Raw genomic sequence first — 21,262 nt, forward strand, 5'->3', positions numbered from 1 at the left:
GTGGGGCCCCCCCCCCCCCCATTTGGGGTGAAATCCCTAAAAACCGCAACCAAGGATGGTGATGAACCAGAGGTAGAACTTTGGGAAGACTGCCATTCTGTTTCAGATCATTTAAGCCCCCTGAAATAAAAGTCATCCCAGAGTGCTAATTAAGCAAACTTCAATTCTCCTTAGAGGGAGAGGAGTTTCCGTCATTTACAATTCACTGTTCTGCACACAATGAAAAATAGTCTCCTGAGTTAAGATGAGAAGAAACAATCTCCTATAAAGCACAGATGGACAAGGGTTGCCAACTTCAGACATAGGCTTTAAAACAGCTGTACTCAACTATGTTCAAGGAGATGATAGACCAGATTGAGAATTTTGGTAGAGAACTAGAAACTATCAAAAAGAACTAACTGAAGATTCTAAAACAGAAAATGTAATATTCAAAATTAAATAATCAAACGAAGGTCAGATTAGACACAGCTGAAAACACTTAGTGATTGGGGGGGGGGTAGCTCAAAAGAAAATACCACAAGGAAGCCCAGAGATAAAAAATGGAAAAAATTGAAGAGTGGGTGTTTGTCACAAGAGGAGAGGTGAGAGAAAATTGAGCAGAAGCAGTACTTGAAAAGAAAATGCCTGAGGATTTCCCACAGCTGATAAAAGGCTCCGTCCACAGATGCACTCACACTGTAAACACAAGAAAACCACACGTTGGTCATGTTGTAATGAACTGGGAAAACCAGCAATGAACAGAAGGAGATGCAGGGCAGCCAGAGGCCGGTTCCCCTCCCAGGAACAAGAGTTGGGTTGACAGCTGTGTTCTTAACAGAAACCATGAAAGCCAGAAGTCAGTTGAAGTTATAAGTGCTCAAAGAAACTGACAGAACCCAGGGTTCTTTCTGCAGTAAAAAGGCCTTTGGAGTTGAAGTTAAAGACATTTTCAAATACACAAATACAGTGTTTCTGCCAGTAGACCCGTACTAGGGGAGACATTAAAGGTTTTTTTTGTTTGTTTGTTTTGGCTTAAGAGAATGACCTTAGGTGAAAGGTTAAGTTGTTGAAAGGAAGAAGAGCAACTGAAAGGTGATCTACAAGGAGAAGACCAAGTGATTTTTTAAAAAATATTTATTTTTTAGTTGTAGATGGACACAGTATCTTTATGTCATTTTTATGTGGTGCTGAGGATCGAACCCAGTGCCTCACGTATGCTAGGCAAGCGCTCTACCACTGAGCCACCACCCCAGCCCCAAAACCAAGTGATTTCTGTGTTTGGATTTAATCTATGTGTAGAGTTAAAATATATCTGTAACAGCAACATTATATGAGTCAGAAAGGAGGAGATGGGGTAAACTGTTCTAGGGTCCTTGCATTTCCAGGAGGAAGAAAATAGAACCAGTTACTGTGAGACAAATGGGGGATGTGTGCTATGATCTCTGTGGTGGCCACTAAAGTGATAGACTATTCGATAACTAAGCCAAACTGGGAAAATCAGACTAGTAGTACTGAATCTGAAAGAAGGCAGGAGAGGAACACTGAACAAGTGGGCCAAATAGAGAGGAAACAGTAAGTCAGTAGACTCGAATCCCAGCATGTTAGAAATCATGTTGCTTGTAAGTGGACTTTTTTATTAATTTATTTTGGTTCTGGGGATTGAACCCAGGGGTGCCTTACCACTGAGTTTATCCCCAGTCCTTTTTTTGTTTTTTATTTTGAGACAGGATCTTGCTAAGTTGCCTAGGCTGACCCTGATTTTACAATCCTCCTGTCTCATTCTCCCAAATTACTGGGATTACAGGTATGCTCCAGTTAAAAAACAGATTATGAGAAGCAACATGAAAATGAAACCTGATTGGATTATTTATTTATTTATTTATTGCCCTTTTCAATGCTTTATTCACTCAAATCACTCAATACAATTTTACTCTATAGGTTCTTAATCAAGAAAATGACAATCCTTAATGCTGGGCACTGCAACAGACATCATCAATTCACAGCAAACAATTCTAGTTTAATTCTAAGCACTGCAAGCACACTTAATCATGACAGGCTCATGACAGACATTCCCTCTGCAGGCTAAGTTCAGGTGTCAGATCAAAAGTTTCAAGCCTTAGGCTCTAAGTCCAGCAGATGCCCACTCACTCAGACATGGTGACCAGGTCAGGAACCAAGGCAGGCTTCTCCTGGGGTGGAGCTGATGGCTGGTTGAGGAGAGTGTGGTAGGGAGAAGTCGTGGCTCTCACCAGAGTCAAGATGTGGCTGTAGAGTTTGAGAGAGGTGAGGAAGATGCAGAGGATCAGGCAAATGATAAGAAGAGTTGGAATGTCAGTCCAGGTCCTCATCAGGCTCTCCAGCATGAGGGCTCAGTGTCAGCTGGCTCTGATGGGACTATTTAAAAGAGACACATTGCTGAGTGAGGTGGCACATGCCTGTAACCCCAGTGACAGGGGTGGGGTAAGGGTGGGACTAAATCAGGAGAGTTGCAAGTTTGAGGCCAGCCTGGGAAATTTAGTGAAACCTTGCCTCAAAATAAAAAAGAGTTGGGGTATAATTCGGTGCTAGATGGCTCCTGGATTCAATTCCAGAAGGGAAAAAAAAAAAAATGTAGAAGAATATAACAACGTTAGGTACTGAATTTTACCTGATGGACATACTTAGAACACTGTCCCTGATGAGTGTAGAATTTAATTCTTTTCTGATGCAGAAGTATATTTATCAAAATTCACTATGTGCTAAGCCACAAGGCAAGTCTCAGCAACTTTCACAGGATTGAAATAGCATATGTTCTCTGATAACAATTGAATTAAGCCAGAAATTAAAAAAAAAGAAAATCCCAATGCATTTGCAAATTTAGACAACTATTTCTAAATAACTTATGAGTCAGAGAAAAAAGATAAGGTTGGAAATATTTTGAGTTGAATAATAGCAAAAAGATATGACTGATGGGATATAGATGAAGTCATGTCTAGAGGGAAATTTAAATGCATATAATAGAAAAGATGTGCAGAAAATCAAGTGGTTAGAAGAAAAGCAACACATTAAGCTGAAAAAAGATAGAATGGGGGAAATATTTAAAATTTTTTTTTTTTAGATGAACACATACCTTTTATTTTATTTATTTTATGCAGTGCTAAGGATAGAACCCAGTGCCTCACATGTGCTAGGCAAGTGCTCTACCACTGAGCTACAACCTCAGCTCTCCCCTTTTAAAAAATTTTTGTTTTTATGGTACTTGGGATTGAACCCAGGGCCTTTACCCAGAGCTGCATCTCCATCCCTTTTTGTTTTTTATTTTGAGACAGGGTCTTGGTAAGTTGCCCGGATTGTCCTCCAACTTGTGATCCTCCTGCCTCAGCTTCCCAAGTTGTTGGCATTATAGGCATGTGCCACTACACCCAGTGGGAAATATCTTTTTTTAAATGTTAGTAAAAGAACTGAGGAGGAGCAGCAGGAGGAGTGGGTAGCTGATCAAAGGGGTTATGCAGAGGCCCTGTGGCAGGAGAAAGCCTGGGGGAATGAAGGGGCTGAAAGGAAGCGAGTGTGATTAGAGCTGGGAAGGGTCAAGGAGCCCCCTCATGGTGACACATGTCTGGAGAGCTGGGTTGGAGGCTATGCTAATGGAATACTGTTGCTTTAAGATTTCAGGAAAGAGCCTGATGATAGGATATGGGTTGAAAAGATGGCTCTGGCTGTGTCTGGGTTGCCTGAGTGGATGCTGCTAACCCTGGCTGGCTAGGAGAGATGGTGGCAGGCTGGGCCAACGTTGTGACAGGAATTCTGGCAGAATTAGTTGGACTTGAGGGAGAAGTAGAGGGGACATTGTGTGAACTCTGTCATGGTTTGGTGTGGGCACTGGGGAAGAGAAGCTTTGTGGTCAGGGCTGGTCAGATGGGCTGTGGGCTTTGGGAAGTGGATACAGGAGGAAGGACTGGGAGGTGAGGAAAGGGCGGAGGGGAAGAAGGCCAGTCCCCAGAGAGCGATCAGCAGCATATTTACCCCTGATTACCTCAGCATGTATCTCATAATTTTCCTATATAGCAGTACCATTATTATACCTAAAAAATAATTGTAATTTCCAAGCCCCTAATATCTAAAAACATTTTCAAATTTCCCCAGTTGAACCAAAGTGTCTTTTATGGGCTTCCTTTTGGGAACCAGGTACTTGTCAAATTTGTGCATTGAATTTGGTTGTCCTAGATCTTTATTTTCTTTCTTCACTGAGCCACATCCCCAGCCCTTTTTATGTTTTATTTTGAGACTGGGTCTTGCTGAGTTGCTTAGGGCCCTGCTAAGTTGCTGAGGCTGGCTTTAAACTTGTGATCCTCCTGCCTCAGCCTCCTGAGCCGCTGGGATTACAGATGAGCACCACTGTGCCCTGGTACTCTTTACTTTCTTAACTGAGAATGGCTTCCTCAGCAGTCTTCTCCCCCATGACATCAACTTTGTAAAGAGACGAGGGCAATTGTCTTGTAAAATCTCTAGATTTGCCTGATGGTTTCCTCTGGTTCCTTTTACATTGTTCTTTTATCTTTCATATTTCCTATAAACTGGATGTGAGAGGTCTCAGAGACTCTTAGTCACGCCAACCTTCTGGGCAGTCTGAATATAGGGTACTCTGTGCTCTGTCCTGCATCCTGCAGGAAGTGTGTCCTGTCGGCTTGTCCCTCTGCACATCATCTCCTGACTTATGTGAGATGATTGATCTTTTCATGCAGATGAGGATTCTTCCTTTGCAGTTAGGAAGTAATATGTGAGGTGATTCTTTAAAACAAACAACAACAACAACAATACACACACACACACATACACACACACACATGTTGTAGATGACACATACCTTTATTTATTTTTATGTGGTGCTGAGGATTGAACCTAGTTCCTCACACATGCTAGGCAAGTGCCGCACCACTGAGCCACAACCCCAGCCCCATGAGGTGATTCCTTGACACTGTGCAAATACCATTTATATATATATATATATATGTATATTAAGTTGTTGATATTTCTTTCTTTCTTTATTTGTGGTGCTAAGGATCGAACCCAGGGCCTCACATGTGTGAGGCGAGTGTTCTACCACAATCCCAGTTCCACAAATACCATTTTTTACCAATTTTTTTAAAGCTTTTCTACATAATATTTGCCTGAATCAATTTTTTGCCTCTCTCTCTTTTTTTTTTTTTCAGTACTTGGGATTGAACCCAAGGTCTTGTGCATGCCAGGTAAGCATTGTACCACTGAGCCACATTTCCAGGCCTTTTTTACTTTTATTTTTTTTGAGATACAGTCTCACTCAGTTGCTGAGGTTGGCCTCAATCTTGTTATTCTCCTGCCGTAGCCTCTTTATAGCTAGGATTACAGGTATGCTCCATTGCACCTGGACTGAATCGTTTTATTATAAGTGTTTGCAAAATAGAGATCCCTCCCCTTTTCTATAATTTATTCCATATTTATCTGTTGGTATTTTTTTCTTTCTTTTTCTTTTTCTTTTTTTTTTTTAATAGTGCTGCGATCAAGTCCCAGGCCTTTTGCTTGCTAGTTGATGATCTGCTGCAGAGCTGTACCTCCAGCCCTCTGCTAGTATTTTTTTTTAAGAAGAAAGTGGTTGATACATTTTTTTTAAGAGAGAGAGAGAGAATTTTTTAATATTTATTTTTTAGTTTTCGGCAGACACAACATCTTTGTTTATATGTGGTGCTGATAAACACTGCACTCATGCCAGGCGAGTGTGCTACCGATTGAGCCACATCCCCAGCCCGGTTAGTATTTTTCTGTAAAGATGTTTTCCCACTTGGTCTGGGGGAGGGCTACAGTTCCTCCTAAAAAAGGCAGGATGATTGTGGGATTCTCTCTTTAATTGTCTTTCATCAGAGTAAGGATTTGGCTCAGGGATGTTACCTCCAAAGGAGGTGAATGTTTCCTCCTTTTCTTTATTTTGAGTATTATTGTGGACTCATGACTTCTTTCCTTTAGTGTTTTACAGTCAGGGGCAGTAATTCTTTCTGATGCTCACATTATCCCTATTTTCCCAGAAGAGCCCCTTTGTCCTGGCTTTCTGGTATTTAAGGACTTGTTTGCTGTGTTGCCATCTGTCTTTGCCTTTGAGCTGGGGCTGTGGGGCAGATGGGCAGGTGCATCCTGTGACTGAAGTGGCCATTCCCTCCTACGTCTCCTGTGTTGCCTTCTCCCTCCTGTGCTTGGCACAGGAGTGCCCAGTGATTTCAGTGCATCAGGCTGGCAGGTCTTTGCTTTCACTCTTTGGACTGGATTAGGTTTAGGGTTGTACCGGCCCCTTAAATGAGTTGGTAGCATTCTGTGTATTGGGAAAGCTTGGGTCTCCTCTGCCTCTCATTTTCATCTGATAATTTTGTTTTGGGAAGTTCTTGCTGTTTGCAGGTTGGAAGATCTGTCCTCTCACCACTTTGCCCATGAGCTTTCTCTTGGTCATTTCTCTTCATCCATTTCATCCTATGGTATTCTGGAACCTTTCTGTTTTTTTCTTTTTCTTTTTTGCTTCCAATGATGCTTTCTGTATTCTAGATTTCCCCCATTAGTTCTTTGTAGTTGGCTTTTAATTTGGCTGTTGGATGATGACTTTTGTTTCTTTTTCTAATCTTGGTCTGAATCTTAGTTGTCATCTTCTAATTTCATCCTGTTCTCATTTGGTGCTCCATGTCCTTTAAAAAATGTTTAAATTTTTAAATTTAAAAGGAAGTGTCTTCTTGGATTTTATTAATGACAGGAAGTATACATTTTCTAAAATGGTCTTCCATTTTCTGTAGTCCATTTTGAATGTATGCACATGTTTTATGGATAGTTTGTCTTTAGTCTCCCACCATCTCTTTTTTGTTTTTATTTATTGGTCCTTGAGAGGTTTTTGCAAGTCAGTGGGTCTGAACAGCTGTCAGTCTGTGCATGGCTGCTGGAAAAAGCACCCAGTTCCCTTGGAATGGGCCACTGTGTTTGGCTACAGGCCTGTGGCCTCTCGCCTGTTTGCCTCCTGTGCAGTGGGGATGGGGGGTGGTGCAGTAGTCTTATTTTCCTGTGTCCTTCCATGTAGGCTGTGTCCTTGAGTAGTGGGCATTTCGAGGTCATGTGCCACCCACTTTTGTCTGGCTCTGCTCCTCTGCTCCTGAGAGTTGAGGGTATCTGGGATGTCACGATGGTGAGTTGTCTCCTTCCCCTAGTTTTGGCTTGACTCTTGTTCCCTGATAAACAGTGCTTTGTACTTATGGAGAGAAGGAAGAAAGCTACTCTTTCTTTTTTGGTACTAGGGGTTTGAACCCAGGGGTGCTCTACCACTAAGCTATATTCCTAGCCCTTTTTAAAGTTTTTTATTTTGAGACAGGGTCTGCTAAGTTGCTTATAGCCTTGCTAAGTTGCTGAGACTGGCTTTGAACTTGTAATCCTTCTGCCTCAGCCTCCTGAGCTGCTGGGATTACAGCATATATTCGCCCAGCTGGTGACTGACTGACTTCTTAGTATTATAAATGTTTGCAAGGTTCATCCATGTTGTACTTTTTTTAGGACTTTGTTCTTTTTTTATGGCTGAATAATATCAACCACACACATACACACACACACACACACACACACACACCACATTTTGTTTATCAGTTCATCTGTGGATGGACATTTGATTTGCTTCTACCTTTTTGATTATCATGAGTAGAGCTGCTTTAAGTGTGCATGTACGAATAATTGAATACCTCTTTTCAGTTCTTTGGGGTATAGACCATGAGTGGAATTGCTAGGTACTTCTGCGTTTGCCAGAGTGAGGAAATGCCAGATTATTTCCCACGATGGGTGCCTTATTTTATATTCCCACCAGCAGCTAGGAGGGTTACAGTTATTCCACATTTGCCAATACTTGTTACTTTCCATTTGTTTTGATTATGGCCATCTTGTGGAAATGTGCATTTCCTTAATGACTAGTGATGTTGAGCATCTTTTCATGGACTCAACCATTTGTATATCTTATGTAGACAAATGTCTATTCAGTTCTATCACCCATTGTAAGATGGATTGTCTTTTTGTTGTTGAGTTGTAAGAATTCTTCATATATTCCAGATATTAGACCTTTATCAGATACATGATTTGCAAATATTTTCTCTGGGTTGTTGTCTTTTCACTCTCTTGATAATGTTCCTTGAGGTACAAAAGTTTTTAATTTTAACGAAGTTCAACTTACCTGTTTTTTTTTGATTGCTTGTGATTTGGGTGCCATATTTAAGAAATCATTGCCAAATCTAACCCAAGGTCGGAAAGATTACTCTTATATTCTTGTAAGAGTTTTATATTTTTAGCTCTTTTATGTAGTCTCATCTGTTTTGGGTCATTTTTGTATGTGGTGCGAGGTAAAGGGCCAACTTAATTCACCCATACGTGGTAGTGGTGTCACAGCAGTGTGAGGAGGGCCATCTTTTCAGGTGGAGTTGCCTCTCCAGGATACAGATGGCACTGCAGTATGTAGAGCCAGAAGTGTCTCTCAGGAGTAGCTGCTCATCTTGACCATTTTGGATGGGTTTCAGAGGAGAGTTTTTTTTTTTTTTTTTTTTGTACTAGGGATTGAACGCAGGGGCATTCAACCCCTAAGCCACTTCCCCAGCCCTATTTTGTGTTCTATTTAGAGACAGGGTCTCTCTAAATTGCTTAGCATCTTGCCATTGCTGAGACTGGCTTTGAACTCTCAATCCTCCTGTCAGCCTCCAAAGCCACTAGGATTATAGGTGTGCGCCATTGCGCCCTGCTCAGTGGAGTTTTCTCAGTAGAAGACATTTATGCATTTAAATCATTTAGAAGGAAATCTACACTTCAGAGGCCCCCCCCCCCCACCACTGAGCTGCATCCCCAACCCTTTTATTTTATTTTTTAAAATTTTGAGGCAGGATCTTGTTAAGTTGTTCTGTCTGGCCTTAAACTTGGAATCTTCCCTCCTGAGTCATTGGGATTACAGTTGTGTGCCACCACTCACCGCTGCATTTTAGAATTTTTGTCATAAAACTGTTCTACGTTTCATGTTTAAGCATGGAAACTTGCTTCAGTTCTTTTTACAGTTTGGTAAAATTTGAAATAACACAGATCTCATTAGATACAGTCCCATTTGCTTGGGTCTCTGAGCATTTTGATAAAGGTGAACTCCAGTACTGAGAGTCTGGTTGATGGAAGTCTGGGAAGTGTCTTCTGTCTCCTTTTTCTCTGTATGGCTGAAAGTTGTTTTTTTTTTTTTTTGGGGGGGGGTACCAGGGATTGAACTTGGAGGAACTCGACCACTGAGCCATATCCCCAGCCCTATTTTGTAGTTTATTTATATAGAGACAGGGTCTCACTTAGTTGCTTACTGCCTTGCAGTTGCTGAGGCTGGCTTTGACCTCTGTCCATTCTCCTATCTCGGCTTCCTAAACTACTGGGATTACAGGCATGCGTCACGTCGCCCAGCTAGATTTAAAAAAAAAAACCCAAAACCATACATATATGTGTGTGTGTGTGTGTGTGTGTGTGTGTGTGTATGTGTATTTAATTGTAGTTGGACACAATACCTTTATTTTATTTATTTATTTGTATGTGGTGCTGAGGATTGAACCCAGGGCCTTGCATGTGCTAGGCAGGCGCTGTACTGCTGAGCCACAATCCCAGCCTGGCTGAAAGTGTTTGTGTGCTTCCTTAGGGCAAGTAAAACGCAGGGTTGTCAGGACTGTGAGGTGTGTGTGTGTCTGATTGAGTGTATATTTTTATGTTTAGCAGTCAAAATTGCCTAAGTATATTTTTTTTCCTAACTAGTATTTTGTATGAACTAGATTTATTTATTTATTTTTGGTACTGGGGATTGAACTCAGTGGTGCTTTACCAGTGAGCTACATTTCCACCCCTTTTTATTTTTGAGGCAAGGTCTTGCTAAGTTATTAAAGCTGGCTTTGAACGTGTGATCATACTGCCTCAGCCTCCTGAGTCTCTGCACCCAGCTGCTCAGCCACTGCATCTGGCTGTTGTGCATACAAACTCCTTAGTGTATGAATAACTCCAAGAATAACTCCCTTTGGTAGGACCCTGTCCTCAGAAATAGTCCTAAAGACATCATGCACAACATGTATATTGTACTATTACATATGAAATGTTGCAAATGGGGGTTGGGATGTAGTTCAGTGGTAGAGCTTAGTGTGGTTCTAGCCCCAGGACCAGAAAACAAGACAAGATAAAAGTTACCAACAACTTCCTTGTCCAAGCCCAGGTGAAGAAACTGCACCAGACCTCTCCATGAACTGAGTCCGGGGTCTTATGGTAACAATAGCTGGTTGGTGCCAAGTGCTGGCCTGTGCTGTACACGTGCATGGGTTATCACATTTCACCTTCACAACTGTCTGAAGGTTGCTGTGAGGAGACCACAGTCCCTGGGCCTCAGGTCACACAGCTGGAAAGTGGTAGGGTGTGCTGACAGGGAGCACAAGTCACCTGGTGCAGCCGCCCACCCTGATGGTTGAGGAAGGCAGCATGTGGACAGTGCCGACAGTGCTTCATGCTGTTGGGGAAACAAAGAGGCAAAACTGTTTACAGGAGTCATTCAGCTGTGTGCAAACACCACATGGAGGAAAGATGAAGTTTCCAAAATGATACCAGGAATCATGTTGGGTGGTGGGTTTGGATTATTATTTTGCATTTACTTTCCTACATTTTCTAAAATAAGCTTGTATTGTTTTATATTAAAGATGACAGAAGCACAAGCATAACACTGTCCCCATCAGTGAGGATTCCGTAGAGAGAGTGCTGTGTCTGTACATGGATGCCTAGGATGCTGTGCTCCAGTGTGAAAGGTGAAGTCTGTGCTCAGCCTCTTCTCTGGAACATTGTGAAGCACAGCTGGAGCTGTCAGGACTGTTGGATCAAACAGATTGAATTTAAGTAGGCAAATATACACAAGAACATGATTTATTAAAACATAGGGTTTAAATTTCCCAGTAAATATGTACATTGTATGGGGCAACTTATTTATGTTGCCCTTTGTTTAAACTTTTAACTTCTGTGTTGAAAATAAATTTAAACTTATCTAAGCAGAGAGTTGAAAGTCTTGATATAAATAGGACATATTTTAACCAGCTATTCAAACCATTTGATGTGTGAGCACTTCAGTTTTCTCCTGGGTAAGTTCATAGTTTATGTGACACCTTTGGCATCTGAGTGAGTGTCGTAGCATCTGTGATAGAACTGAGTGAAGCACAAGGAAAAGTAGGTTATTAAATAATTTGTATATTATATATGCTCATTTTCCTGTCTTATGTACACACTTGAAGACAGACTGGAAGGATGTTACTTGCGAATGAGATTAGTAGGTGTCAGCAGTAGTTGGACCTGGGTGTTGGTGAGGAAATGAGAAGCAATGTCTCTGACAGGCCTGTGGTAAGAATTGAGCACAGGACTTCTTTCCAGATACAGCCTACACGGGCTGGGAAGCTGGCAACTTGTGAAGACCTCTTTCTTTCTTTCTTTCTTTTTAGGTGTAGATGGACACAATACAATGCCTTTATTTTTATGTGGTGCTGAGGATGGAACCCGGGTCCTGCCCATGCTAGGCGAGCGCTCTACCCCCTGAGCCACAATCCCAGCCCAAGACCTCTTTCTTGATGCTTTTGTAGTTGTGCACTACCTCATCTTAGGAATGCACCATGGTTTTTTCAACCCCTACCTGTTGGTGGACCTATGGGTTATTTTCAGTGTTTTGCTGTAGTAATTTGCAGCAGATAGCCTTGTGCAAATCTTGTTTTTTATTTTGCCAGGACATCTTTGAGGGTAGCTTGCTGGATGGAAGGGTAGGCATGTTTGTGGCATTTCCAGGTGCTCTGCTCAGGGCAAGTTGTGTTGTAGTCCTGGCAGCATGTCGAGAACCACTTTGCTCACATCTTATCAACACCTAATCAACAGAGTGCTGCCTTCTCAAAGGACTGAGTGAGTAGCTCAGTGGTAGACCTTCACTGGGTTCAACTCCCAGTATTCAAACAAAACAAAACAAAACAAAACAACAAAAACAAAGAAAGCCAGGGCAGGTCTGTGAATGGGTGGTGTGGGTTCTTGGGCCTGATGCTCATTTGGAACTACAGGGGAGGGTTAAATATTATATTATGACTCCTTGTCTGTTTCTCCCCCATCAGTGCCAACTTCACTGGTGGTGTGGGGCCTGGAGTCAGTGTTTCCCAGAGATGGCCAGGTGATTTAGTTGGAGGCAGTTGGAGTTCAGAGCCACCAATTGGAAGGAAGAGAACTGTTGTAGAAGGATGGTAGGAGGATGGGTAGGGCTCATAAGAACAGGATCCTTAAATGTCAAGTGCAAAGGAACCACCTGGGTACTTATCAGAATTGCGTATTCCCAGGATTTTGGCTGTTGGGAAGTGGAGTAGTGATGTGCATTTTTAACATGTGCTCTTGGGTTCTGATACAGGTGGTCTGGGTCACAACCGGGCACAGAGACGAGACAGTGGTTTAAGCCTAAAGTGGGAATTTGAAGTCAGGAAGAGAATCTTGAATATTTTAACAAGGAATATCTATAATCCTGGGTAGCCAGTTAAAATGGGGAATGGAGAAAAGAGTTGAGAGTGCCTGATGGTTCTTTTAAATTTGATGATGCTGTTAGTATTAACTAAAGAGGAAATACTGGGTGATGAAAACTGGATTGTGGGGTCAGTAAGAGAGGTTTGAGATGGGTTATGGGTGTGCAAACTTGGACTCTGGAGACACCAGCTTTCAGTACTAGATGACAGTGACCTATCAGACAGGAATGCGCTGGGCTGCTCCTCGATGTCATCAGGATCCAGGCTTTCTTTCTCCTGGCCTCAGTATGGCTGTTGCAGAATGAGGCATAACTTGTTCTAGGTAGAAAGGAAAAAAGGGGAGTTGAAGCTGTCAGTATTGCCTTACACTAGTAAAGCAACTTGCCCACCTCCCCACCCCCAGCAGGACTTCTGCTTCGGTCTTTTTGACCAGGACTGAGAAAGTGGTGGTTAGGACTGTAGACTCCACTGCCTTGTTCAGAGTAGAGGTCCTGTTAGTGTGGGGAAGGAGTCCTTGTGTGGCGGCTGTGGCTGTTGCAATGTCTGGCCCTACCACTGGAGAAATGCCCCTGAATTTAGGGAATGTGGCTGTGATCTCCAGATGAAGCCAGATCTAGGATCTCCTCTTGGGGATTTGGACATTATGTTTTGGAGCCACTCTTTGCCTTTTCTAGTTCAGACTTTCCTGAAGCACTTCCCCTCCTCTTAGTGGAATCTTGAATAGTATACAGGCTTTTAATTTTGGTGGCATTGGAGGAGAAAAATGCATAGTGGTAAAGGGGAAATTGGGTTCTACTGGCTGGTAAGAATGTCTGTCCTGCCAGCTGTCTTGGTACACTCCTGTAGTTGGGAGGTAAGGCAGGAAGATGACTTGAGCTCCGGAATTCGAGACCAGCCTGAGCAACAAAGTGAGATCCCATCTCAAAGTGGAGAGAGCGGGGAGAATGGCCATCTTTCCTTGGACTTTTGGGGGTCTTTAGAAAAAAGTGCATATAGAGTTCCTCTCTGATTGGCAGTGCCAAATGTGGGGTCTGGCTCTGCAGAGTTGAGAAGAGTTCTCCAGCATAGCAGTTGCCTGGGTGTGCCCTCCACAGAGATGCTCATGTGTAGAATGTTTCACGTGGCTTACTTGTATACACTTGCTCAGCTTGTATAAATGGAGGAATGCTTGTATCCACCACACATGGGAGTCTTTCATTCTGCAGGTCTCACACCAGCTTTGGAAGCAGGTACGTGTTCAAAATCACTAACCTAAAAACCCAAGATCTGAGATGCTCCCAGATCCCCAACTTTTTGCACATTGACATGATGCCCCAGAAGTTTTGAATTTTGGAGCATGTTGGATTTCATATTTTCAGATTAAGTATGCTTAACTAGGGAAGTCTAGGCAAATGTTCCAAAATCTGAAAAACTTGAAAACCTGAAACATTTCTGGTCCCATTTATTTTGGAAAAGGGATACACAACCTTTAGCAATACTACATTTTACAGATTAGGAAACTGAAGGGCAGAAAAATTAAGTAACTCACTCAAAGCCATGTGGCTAGTAAATGGCAGAACTAAGATGCCAATCTGGCCCTAAATTCAGGCCAAAAATATTCGTAGGCAAAAATTAAACTTCAGCACACATCTGTTGACAACTCTCGATTTAGATCAAACAGACAAAGGTAAATTCCTTCATTTATACAAGCTGAGCATTTTAGAATAATGCCTTTTTAAATGAACATGTTATTTTGTTTCCTGTTCATGAATTAGTGTATTCATGAATTATGAACCCTAGAAGTTTTGAGGTAGGAATAAGGAGGTTTCCTTTGTGAACTGTTAATAGCTGTTTAACCTTGACACGTTGTTCAGTCTCTCTATTGACCAGTTTTGCTATTTGTTAATTGGATATAGTGTTAGTGTCAGACTCACAGACCATATGTATTTGTCATAAAAAATGCTCATGAAATTTTAAGGTGATGTGCTTGTTTATAGCACTAGGTTTTACTACCTTCTTTTCACTGAAGCATTGCTGTAGTCCTTTTATGTATTAATTTCTTATGCTAATATTCTCACTCTTTCTGGACTTTGTGAATTCGGATGCTGTTGCCTAACACAGTTAGGTTTATGTAATTTTTTTGTTGAAGGGCAACACAAGTTTTGGGACAAATTGATAGTTAAAATGAATATTTGTGGGGCTTTGGTGTTATCTCAGTGCTAGAAGACTTGCCTGGCATGTATGAGGCACAGGGTTTGATTCTCAACACCACATAAAAGTAAATAAATAAAATAAAGGTATTGTGCCCATCTACAACTACAAAAAAAAAAAAAGAACATTTGTCTTTTTTTTTTCACTCCTTTCTCCCCCCATCCCCATTTCCTGGCTTTCAAGGGTAAACCTTGGAAGGGTACCTTGATTCTCTTACTGGTTGACTACTTTGCAGCTGTTTTTTCTCTTTCCTTTACTAGGTAAAATGGAATTTTAAACATACCCATGAGACACGGTTAGCCTGAGATTATACTTCTAGCCCTTTTTTGATTAGCGCTGTTTCTCCCTTTCCATTTTTCACACAGAACACTGCCTGCACACCTGTGAAGGCTGTGGCAGGCGAGTGGCCCCACCCCACCAGAGCCCCGGTGCGCAGGCTGCTTGCTTCTTATGTGGTTGAGTTCCAGCCTGGGCTTGGCCCCCCCCATCATGTGCAGTCAGCAGTATACTTACTCTTGTGGGGAATGCCTGTTTCTTTTTGTTTTTTTGTTGTTTTGTGGGAGTTCCTTGTGTATTCTGTTTTTTGGCAGTTTTTCTTTCTTTTTGAGGTGTCTTTGGTGAACAGAAGTTTTCAGTTGCAATTTAATTGAGTTGAGCAACCTATCTTTGGTTTAGGATGTTCATATTTGAGAATCTTTTCCTAGTTTCACAGTATATTGTCTGTTGAAAGTTTAAAAATTTTGCCTTTTATATCATATCTAGAATCTGCCTGGGACTCACTGTGACTGCGGGGGCAAGGGGAGGAGCCTGTTGTCTTATCCCCTGTTTCTGAGTAGTGTGTCTTCCCTGTCTGTAGTGCCACCTCTGTTCCAAAGCTGGCTTTAGTCTTCAGAGGCCTGTTTCTGGGGGATCTTTGATCCCCAAACTCCACCTCTAGCAATTTGCTATAAGGAGTAGTTGAGGACATATGTAGATATTTAGCAATGGAAATCTGCACTGAAACCTTTTGTTGTTGTTTTGTGGTGCTGGGGTGGAACTCAGGGCTTTGGTCTTGACAAACAAGAACTCTACCATAGCCAGGTGCTTTGATGCATGCCTATAATTCCAGTGATTTGGGAGGCTGAGGCAGAAGGATTGTGAGTTTGAGGCCAGCTGTGGCAATTTAGCAAGAATCAGTAGATTAGATAGATAGGTAGGTAGATAGATAGATAGGGCTGGGGATATAGCTCAGTGGTAGAACACCCCTGGGTTCAATCCCCAGTATTGGGGAGAGGTGGGGAAAGAGCTCTACCACTGATTTTGCCCCATTGAAGCTTTGTTGATAGTATTGAGTGAGCGGGAGCATTCTGAGTGTTGTAGCTATGGGAATTAGTTATGGCTTAGAGCATGTTGGGACAGGGAAACCCTCTGTGACCAATAGAAATGTATCATATCAGAAGAATAGTGAGTCAGAGTCAAAAGTCAAGAAACAAGCAAGTTTAAAAAACCCGTCCTCCTGGCTTCTTTTGCTTTCAGGTACCTTTTGGAGTAGCTTTGCCCTCTGGCTGGCCACCGGTCTGCTTTACCTGGTGACTTTCCCCCAGGCCTTTACCACTGTGCTGTTGGGCTCGCATCACTGATGCTGACTTCTCAATGAACTCCTGATTTCTGACCACTTTGTCACTGTCCTTTTGATCTCCCCTCCTCCTTTCTATCCCCTGAATCATTGGGCCCCCTGATCCTGTTTCCCTGGGCCTCCTGAAATCTCATACCTTCTCCCTGGGGACCTCATAGACTGTGAGAGCTGGCTGCCAGCTTCACACCAAACTCCCTGGCTGTTTTGGGGCCATTTACTCCACATGTCCAAAATGAAACCTGCACCCTTCCCCACAGCTGGATGCTTTGGAGTCATCTGAGATTTCTGTCCTGTCTCCTCATCTTTTTTAAAGTGGGCTTCTGAGCCACCACTCCCTCATTCAGGGCTTGATGACCTATAAAAAACAGTCAGGCAGTGATCTGGGGGCTGTCTAGCCTTCCTGCCCTGTTGGTCTTTGTCTCTAGCCTGAGGAGCAGCATGGTGGCCTCTGAGGCCCCAGGCCCTGCTCTCCTACCTATTCAGGTACTTGCTAAGGTTTGTGGTGTGTAGCCTTTCCTTGGAGGGCATTATATATGTCCCCTGTCCCTGAGCACCCACCTTATGCAGCTGTCTGTCCTCCTCTGGTCTGAACTTCTGTTCACAGCACTGCTCTGTGTTTGAGAAAGGGAGGCAGGAAAGAAGAGATATCCTCACCCTGTGATGGAACCCTCATGGTGCCTTTCAGAGGATACCTGGCAGTGTGTATTTGACCAGGGCTTGTGGAGCCTACTGTGGACCTTCTCTGCTCACTGTTTTGACTCTCTTTTCAGAGTTATTCCCAGAGCTGTCTCTGGGAGGAGAAACCACTAGAGACTTCTGCTCCCCTGTCCCCCACAGAAGGGCCTTGTGGTCTTGGACCTGGGGGTGGATGTGTCTGTGTGGTCTGTGGGTGGCTTTGGCTCTCAGGGCCACACTTAGGCTCAGGCTTCCTACTCTGTTGGCTTTATCACTCTGGTTCTGCCTTGGGGTCCCACTGCTTACTCTTGGTTGGAGGTGGATGGAGTACTGGCTTGTCCACTTGCCGTTCTTTATCTGACTGGTGACTGAACATTTTCTTGGTATGTGTTGTATATTTGTCTCTGATTATGATAAGGCTACCCTGGAATGACAGAGGTGTCCCTTCTGTTTGTGCACTGATTGAGAACTGAGCGAGCACGTAGGTCTGACGCTGACTTCTGCTTCTCTCTGGGGTAGGGAGGGTTGCCAGCACAGCAATGTTTCCTGTGGGAGCCTCTCATAGGCTGCCCACTGCAAAGCACATTTCTGGGGTGTGATTTTCTTGACTGCTTTTAGTTCATTGCTTTTGACTGAGTGTTTAAAAATATTCTGCAGCATATCTATAGTATTCAGGAGCAGCGAATCAGGAGAAGAAATGCAGTTTCTGAGAAAGCTTCAAAGAAATACTGGTCTTTATCTTTTCCCCAGCCTTTTCCGCTGAAACCCACCAGAGTCTTTTTCTGAGCATGCTTGTTCTATAAATAGAACGGCAGGTCTCCTTGGGCTGCCCGAGATCGCAGGCTCTCATCCGCTTTCTGAAAGACGTGTGTGTGTGTGTGTGTGTGTGTGTGTGTGTGTGTTGGATTTTAATTTTGCTTTTCTTTTCTGTATGAGATGGGTGGTGAAAGATGTAAGAAAAATGACCTGAGCATCTGTCCTTTAACGATAATTTATACATTTTTTGGGTTTTGGCTTGTTGGTTTTGTTAACTTTTTCTTTTTTAAAAAACTGCATTTATGAAAGAGATGGAAGTGATTTCTTCTTCCCCTGCAGAGGTAAGGAAGATGAATGAGGGGTGAGAAGGCATCTTCAGAGTGAGTCCTTTGAAGTCCACAAAGAGAGGATCTCACGGAGTATGCCCCATGGTCTGAGGACTGGTGTTGTGTACAGTTGTATTTAACATGAACTTTACGATCTGTAAAGGATGCTGGGAAGGAAACTCCAGCTACCAGAACTTCCATACTGTAGACTGGTTTATGTCCTGGCTTCTGGGTGGTTCTGTTTTGGCACATGATCTGCATGATAGTGACTGTAGCTGATGTGTCTTTTCTGGCTCATGGGGTAATGTTGGGCTCCTCTTTTCTTTCTTCTTGGCAATCGATAGTTAACTGAAAGGAGGTGAAGGTAGAAACCGCTGTATAAGTAAATTTGTCAGCACTTCTGCCCCTGGGCACTGGAGCACAGACTCCATCTATGGGGTTCATGGGGGTGAATGGGGAGCGTGGTGGAAGTGGTGGTGAATGCTGACATGTGTGGCCCACCCTGCCCAGAAGTGGCCCAGGGAGGATGTCCTGCAGTCAATGAGGAGAGGAGACCCCAGGTGCTGTGCACTGGCTCTTGAGTGCTCAGCCAAGGGCCTGGGGCCTGGCCCTATGTGTTTGGTTGGTGGGGTTGGGCTCCATGTCCTGCTCCCTCTCCTGTGATGAGCAGGCTGATGGACTCTTGCCATTCTTTTGCCTTTCTGTAACTCAAACTTCTTTGGAAGTTTTTTTTTTGTTGTTGTTGTTGTTGTTGCTAGGGGTTCAGGGGTTGAACACTGAACCAGTGAGCCATATCTCCAGCCCCCCCCCCCCCAACTTTTTTTCTTTGGATTTTAGTGAGAGACAGGGTCTCATTGAGTTGCTTAGGCCCTCACTGAATTGCTGAGGCTGGCTTTGAACTTGAGAGCCTCCTGACCTCAGCCTCCCGAGCCGAGCCGCTGGGATTACAAGCATGCGTCACCATGCCCAGCTTGTTTTAGGAAGTTTTAAGTGGGCTTAGATGCCTAGATATTTCCTACATACATTGCTTTTAAAAGTTACTTTAAGTATGCATGTCCTTAACAGAATTTTTGTAGATTCTCTCACTGTCTGCAGGTTAGACTCATTGTGGAATGGAGATTTCTGTTAGGTGTGGTATAAGAAAGTATCAAATGCTGAGAGCCTGTTTCTTGTTTTCCTGTGTGGTGTGTTTATTAGTTTTTTCCCCCCTGTGGTGCTGGGGATTGAACTCAGAGTTCCGCATATGTGAGGCTAGCACCCTGCCACTGATTTTCACCTCTAGCTCCTGTTCATTGGTGTTGACTGTGTTGAGCTCTGAGTGGCTTGAGACATCTTTCAACTGTGTAGGTCCTTGAACATTTAATTCTCAAGTGGGGTGCAGGGTCAGTCCATTAGGAGTCTAACTCATGGGATGCATAGGGGAAGACAGCTCCAGAGAAGCTGTATCCCTCTGTTCTTGCTTTTCCTGAGCCTGGGTATATTACAGATTCTCTGAGACATGAACTCTGTGTGGTAGGCTCTTCAGGGCCCTGGGATGGGATGGGTGCAGGGCCTCTAGTTGTGGCACTTATCTCTTATTGTGCACGAATGCCTGTGCTGAGGGTGAGTAGAGCACAGGCCTGGAGCTATGCTGAACCCCAGAGAAATGGACATAGGCAGAATTGGCAGCAGGATCCTGAGAAATGGCAGGAGGCCAGAGAACACAGAGATAGGGCCAAGAATAGCTGAAATGTACCAAATGCTAAAGCTAGAGAATGTGCTGGCCTTGTGTTCCATTTGTCCTCCCAGCTGTTGCTTACTGCAGTCTGCAAGCCTCAGTTTCCCCTCTGCTAGTCTGCTGGGCATATCTAGGGCACAACTGGGCCTCTGACACTCTGCCTGACACAGGCATGCCATTGCCCCTTAGAGAATGGATGTGCCAGGGCCTCCCCAGCAGCACACTGCTGTGTTCAGGGCATGGTCTGAGAGTGTGAGGAGCACTTCTTTGGTAGGCTGCTTGGCCCCACAGAGACACAAATGCACATCAGCCACCCTGGGGTGTGTGTCAGCTGGATGCCCCTTAGAAATGCAAGTTCATGAATATGTTTTTGTCTTTCAGACTGTCATCAAGGAGGGGATGCTGACGAAGCAGAACAATTCATTCCAGCGATCAAAAAGGAGATACTTTAAGCTTCGTGGGCGAACACTGTACTATGCCAAAACTGCAAAGGTGAGGCGCAGTGACAGGAACACTCAGGGAGCTCAGCTTGGAGGGGACTGAGTTCTTGTGGGATGATGGGGAGCTCCAATTCGCAGACCTGTTCTTTCCAGCTAGTTTCTTACCCTCTAGAGGCATACACAGAGGTTTACTTAGGAAAGTAGATATGTATTCAAGGGAGAATGAGAGCCATCTCAAGAAACCCCTGTGGGGTAAAACAAGGAGCTTGCACTCAGGGCAGAGTGCAGGCCCTTTTTAGAGGGAGAGACACTCCAGCTGGCTTTGCAGCAATCTGGTGTGTCAGGTTTTGTTTGTCTCAAGGCATATTTTATTTGTTACAAACTTTATTCATTTTTCTTTTTCTTTGATGTCACTCATCACTAATGGGAAAAGCAGAAGAGGGTCACAGAGTTACCACAATGGAACATTGTCCCTTCAGGAAGATGGGGACCACAGGCTTACCCATTTCTTATTATGAGCTAAGAGTGGTTTTGAAGCATACTGGGCTTCTTGGGGTGTGACCAGAAATGTGAAATTCTTTATTTGTATGCTTTCCAGCAATTAGCTTTATTTGTGGGTGCTCCTTAGAGTTGAGGGAACAGTAAACAGGAGGTAGAGTCTATGGTGGATGGCTTAGGAGAGAGAAGAAAAAAGGGAATCTTCATGCCTCATCCCTAGCCCTTGCTTAGAGACTGACAGTTGCTTTCCAGGACTCAATTCCTTTTTGCTTGGCTCCCTGGTTTTCTTTATAGTCAGATCCCTGCTATTAGGGTCTGTTTCTTTCCCTGGATTAGTTTATTGCAACTAGGACCTTTCTCCTAAATGTGCTGGATGGAAAAACAAACCAGAAGGATGGAGGATGTTCAGTACAACATAGGCTTTCTGTCAGGTGGACCATTGCATGAGGACATACTTCACATTTCAAAGTGAAACCCTGGCTGGGCGTGGTAGTGCCTACCTGTAATCCCAGCGACTTAGAAGGCTG

The 21,262-nt window shown here is 43.5% G+C and overlaps 1 protein-coding gene across 3 annotated transcripts in view; it reads left to right on the top strand.

Annotated features, from left to right (window-relative positions):
* Dgkd (diacylglycerol kinase delta) overlaps window positions 1–21,262 on the top strand; it is a 97,080-nt gene that overhangs the window by 6,831 nt on the left and 68,987 nt on the right. For 2 of the 3 annotated variants that reach the window (XM_048808765.1, XM_015481592.2), the window contains one exon: window positions 20,179–20,289. In XM_048808765.1, the coding sequence (XP_048664722.1) occupies window positions 20,197–20,289 (93 nt within the window). In that variant the 5' untranslated portion in view covers window positions 20,179–20,196. Of the gene's footprint in view, window positions 1–18,071; window positions 18,096–20,178; window positions 20,290–21,262 lie in introns of those variants that run through there. The other variant, XM_048808766.1, reaches the window with a different exon arrangement.

The sequence above is a fragment of the Marmota marmota genome, unplaced genomic scaffold (assembly GCF_001458135.2).
Source record: "Marmota marmota marmota unplaced genomic scaffold, marMar, whole genome shotgun sequence".
NCBI classification, from domain to species: domain Eukaryota; kingdom Metazoa; phylum Chordata; class Mammalia; order Rodentia; family Sciuridae; genus Marmota; species Marmota marmota.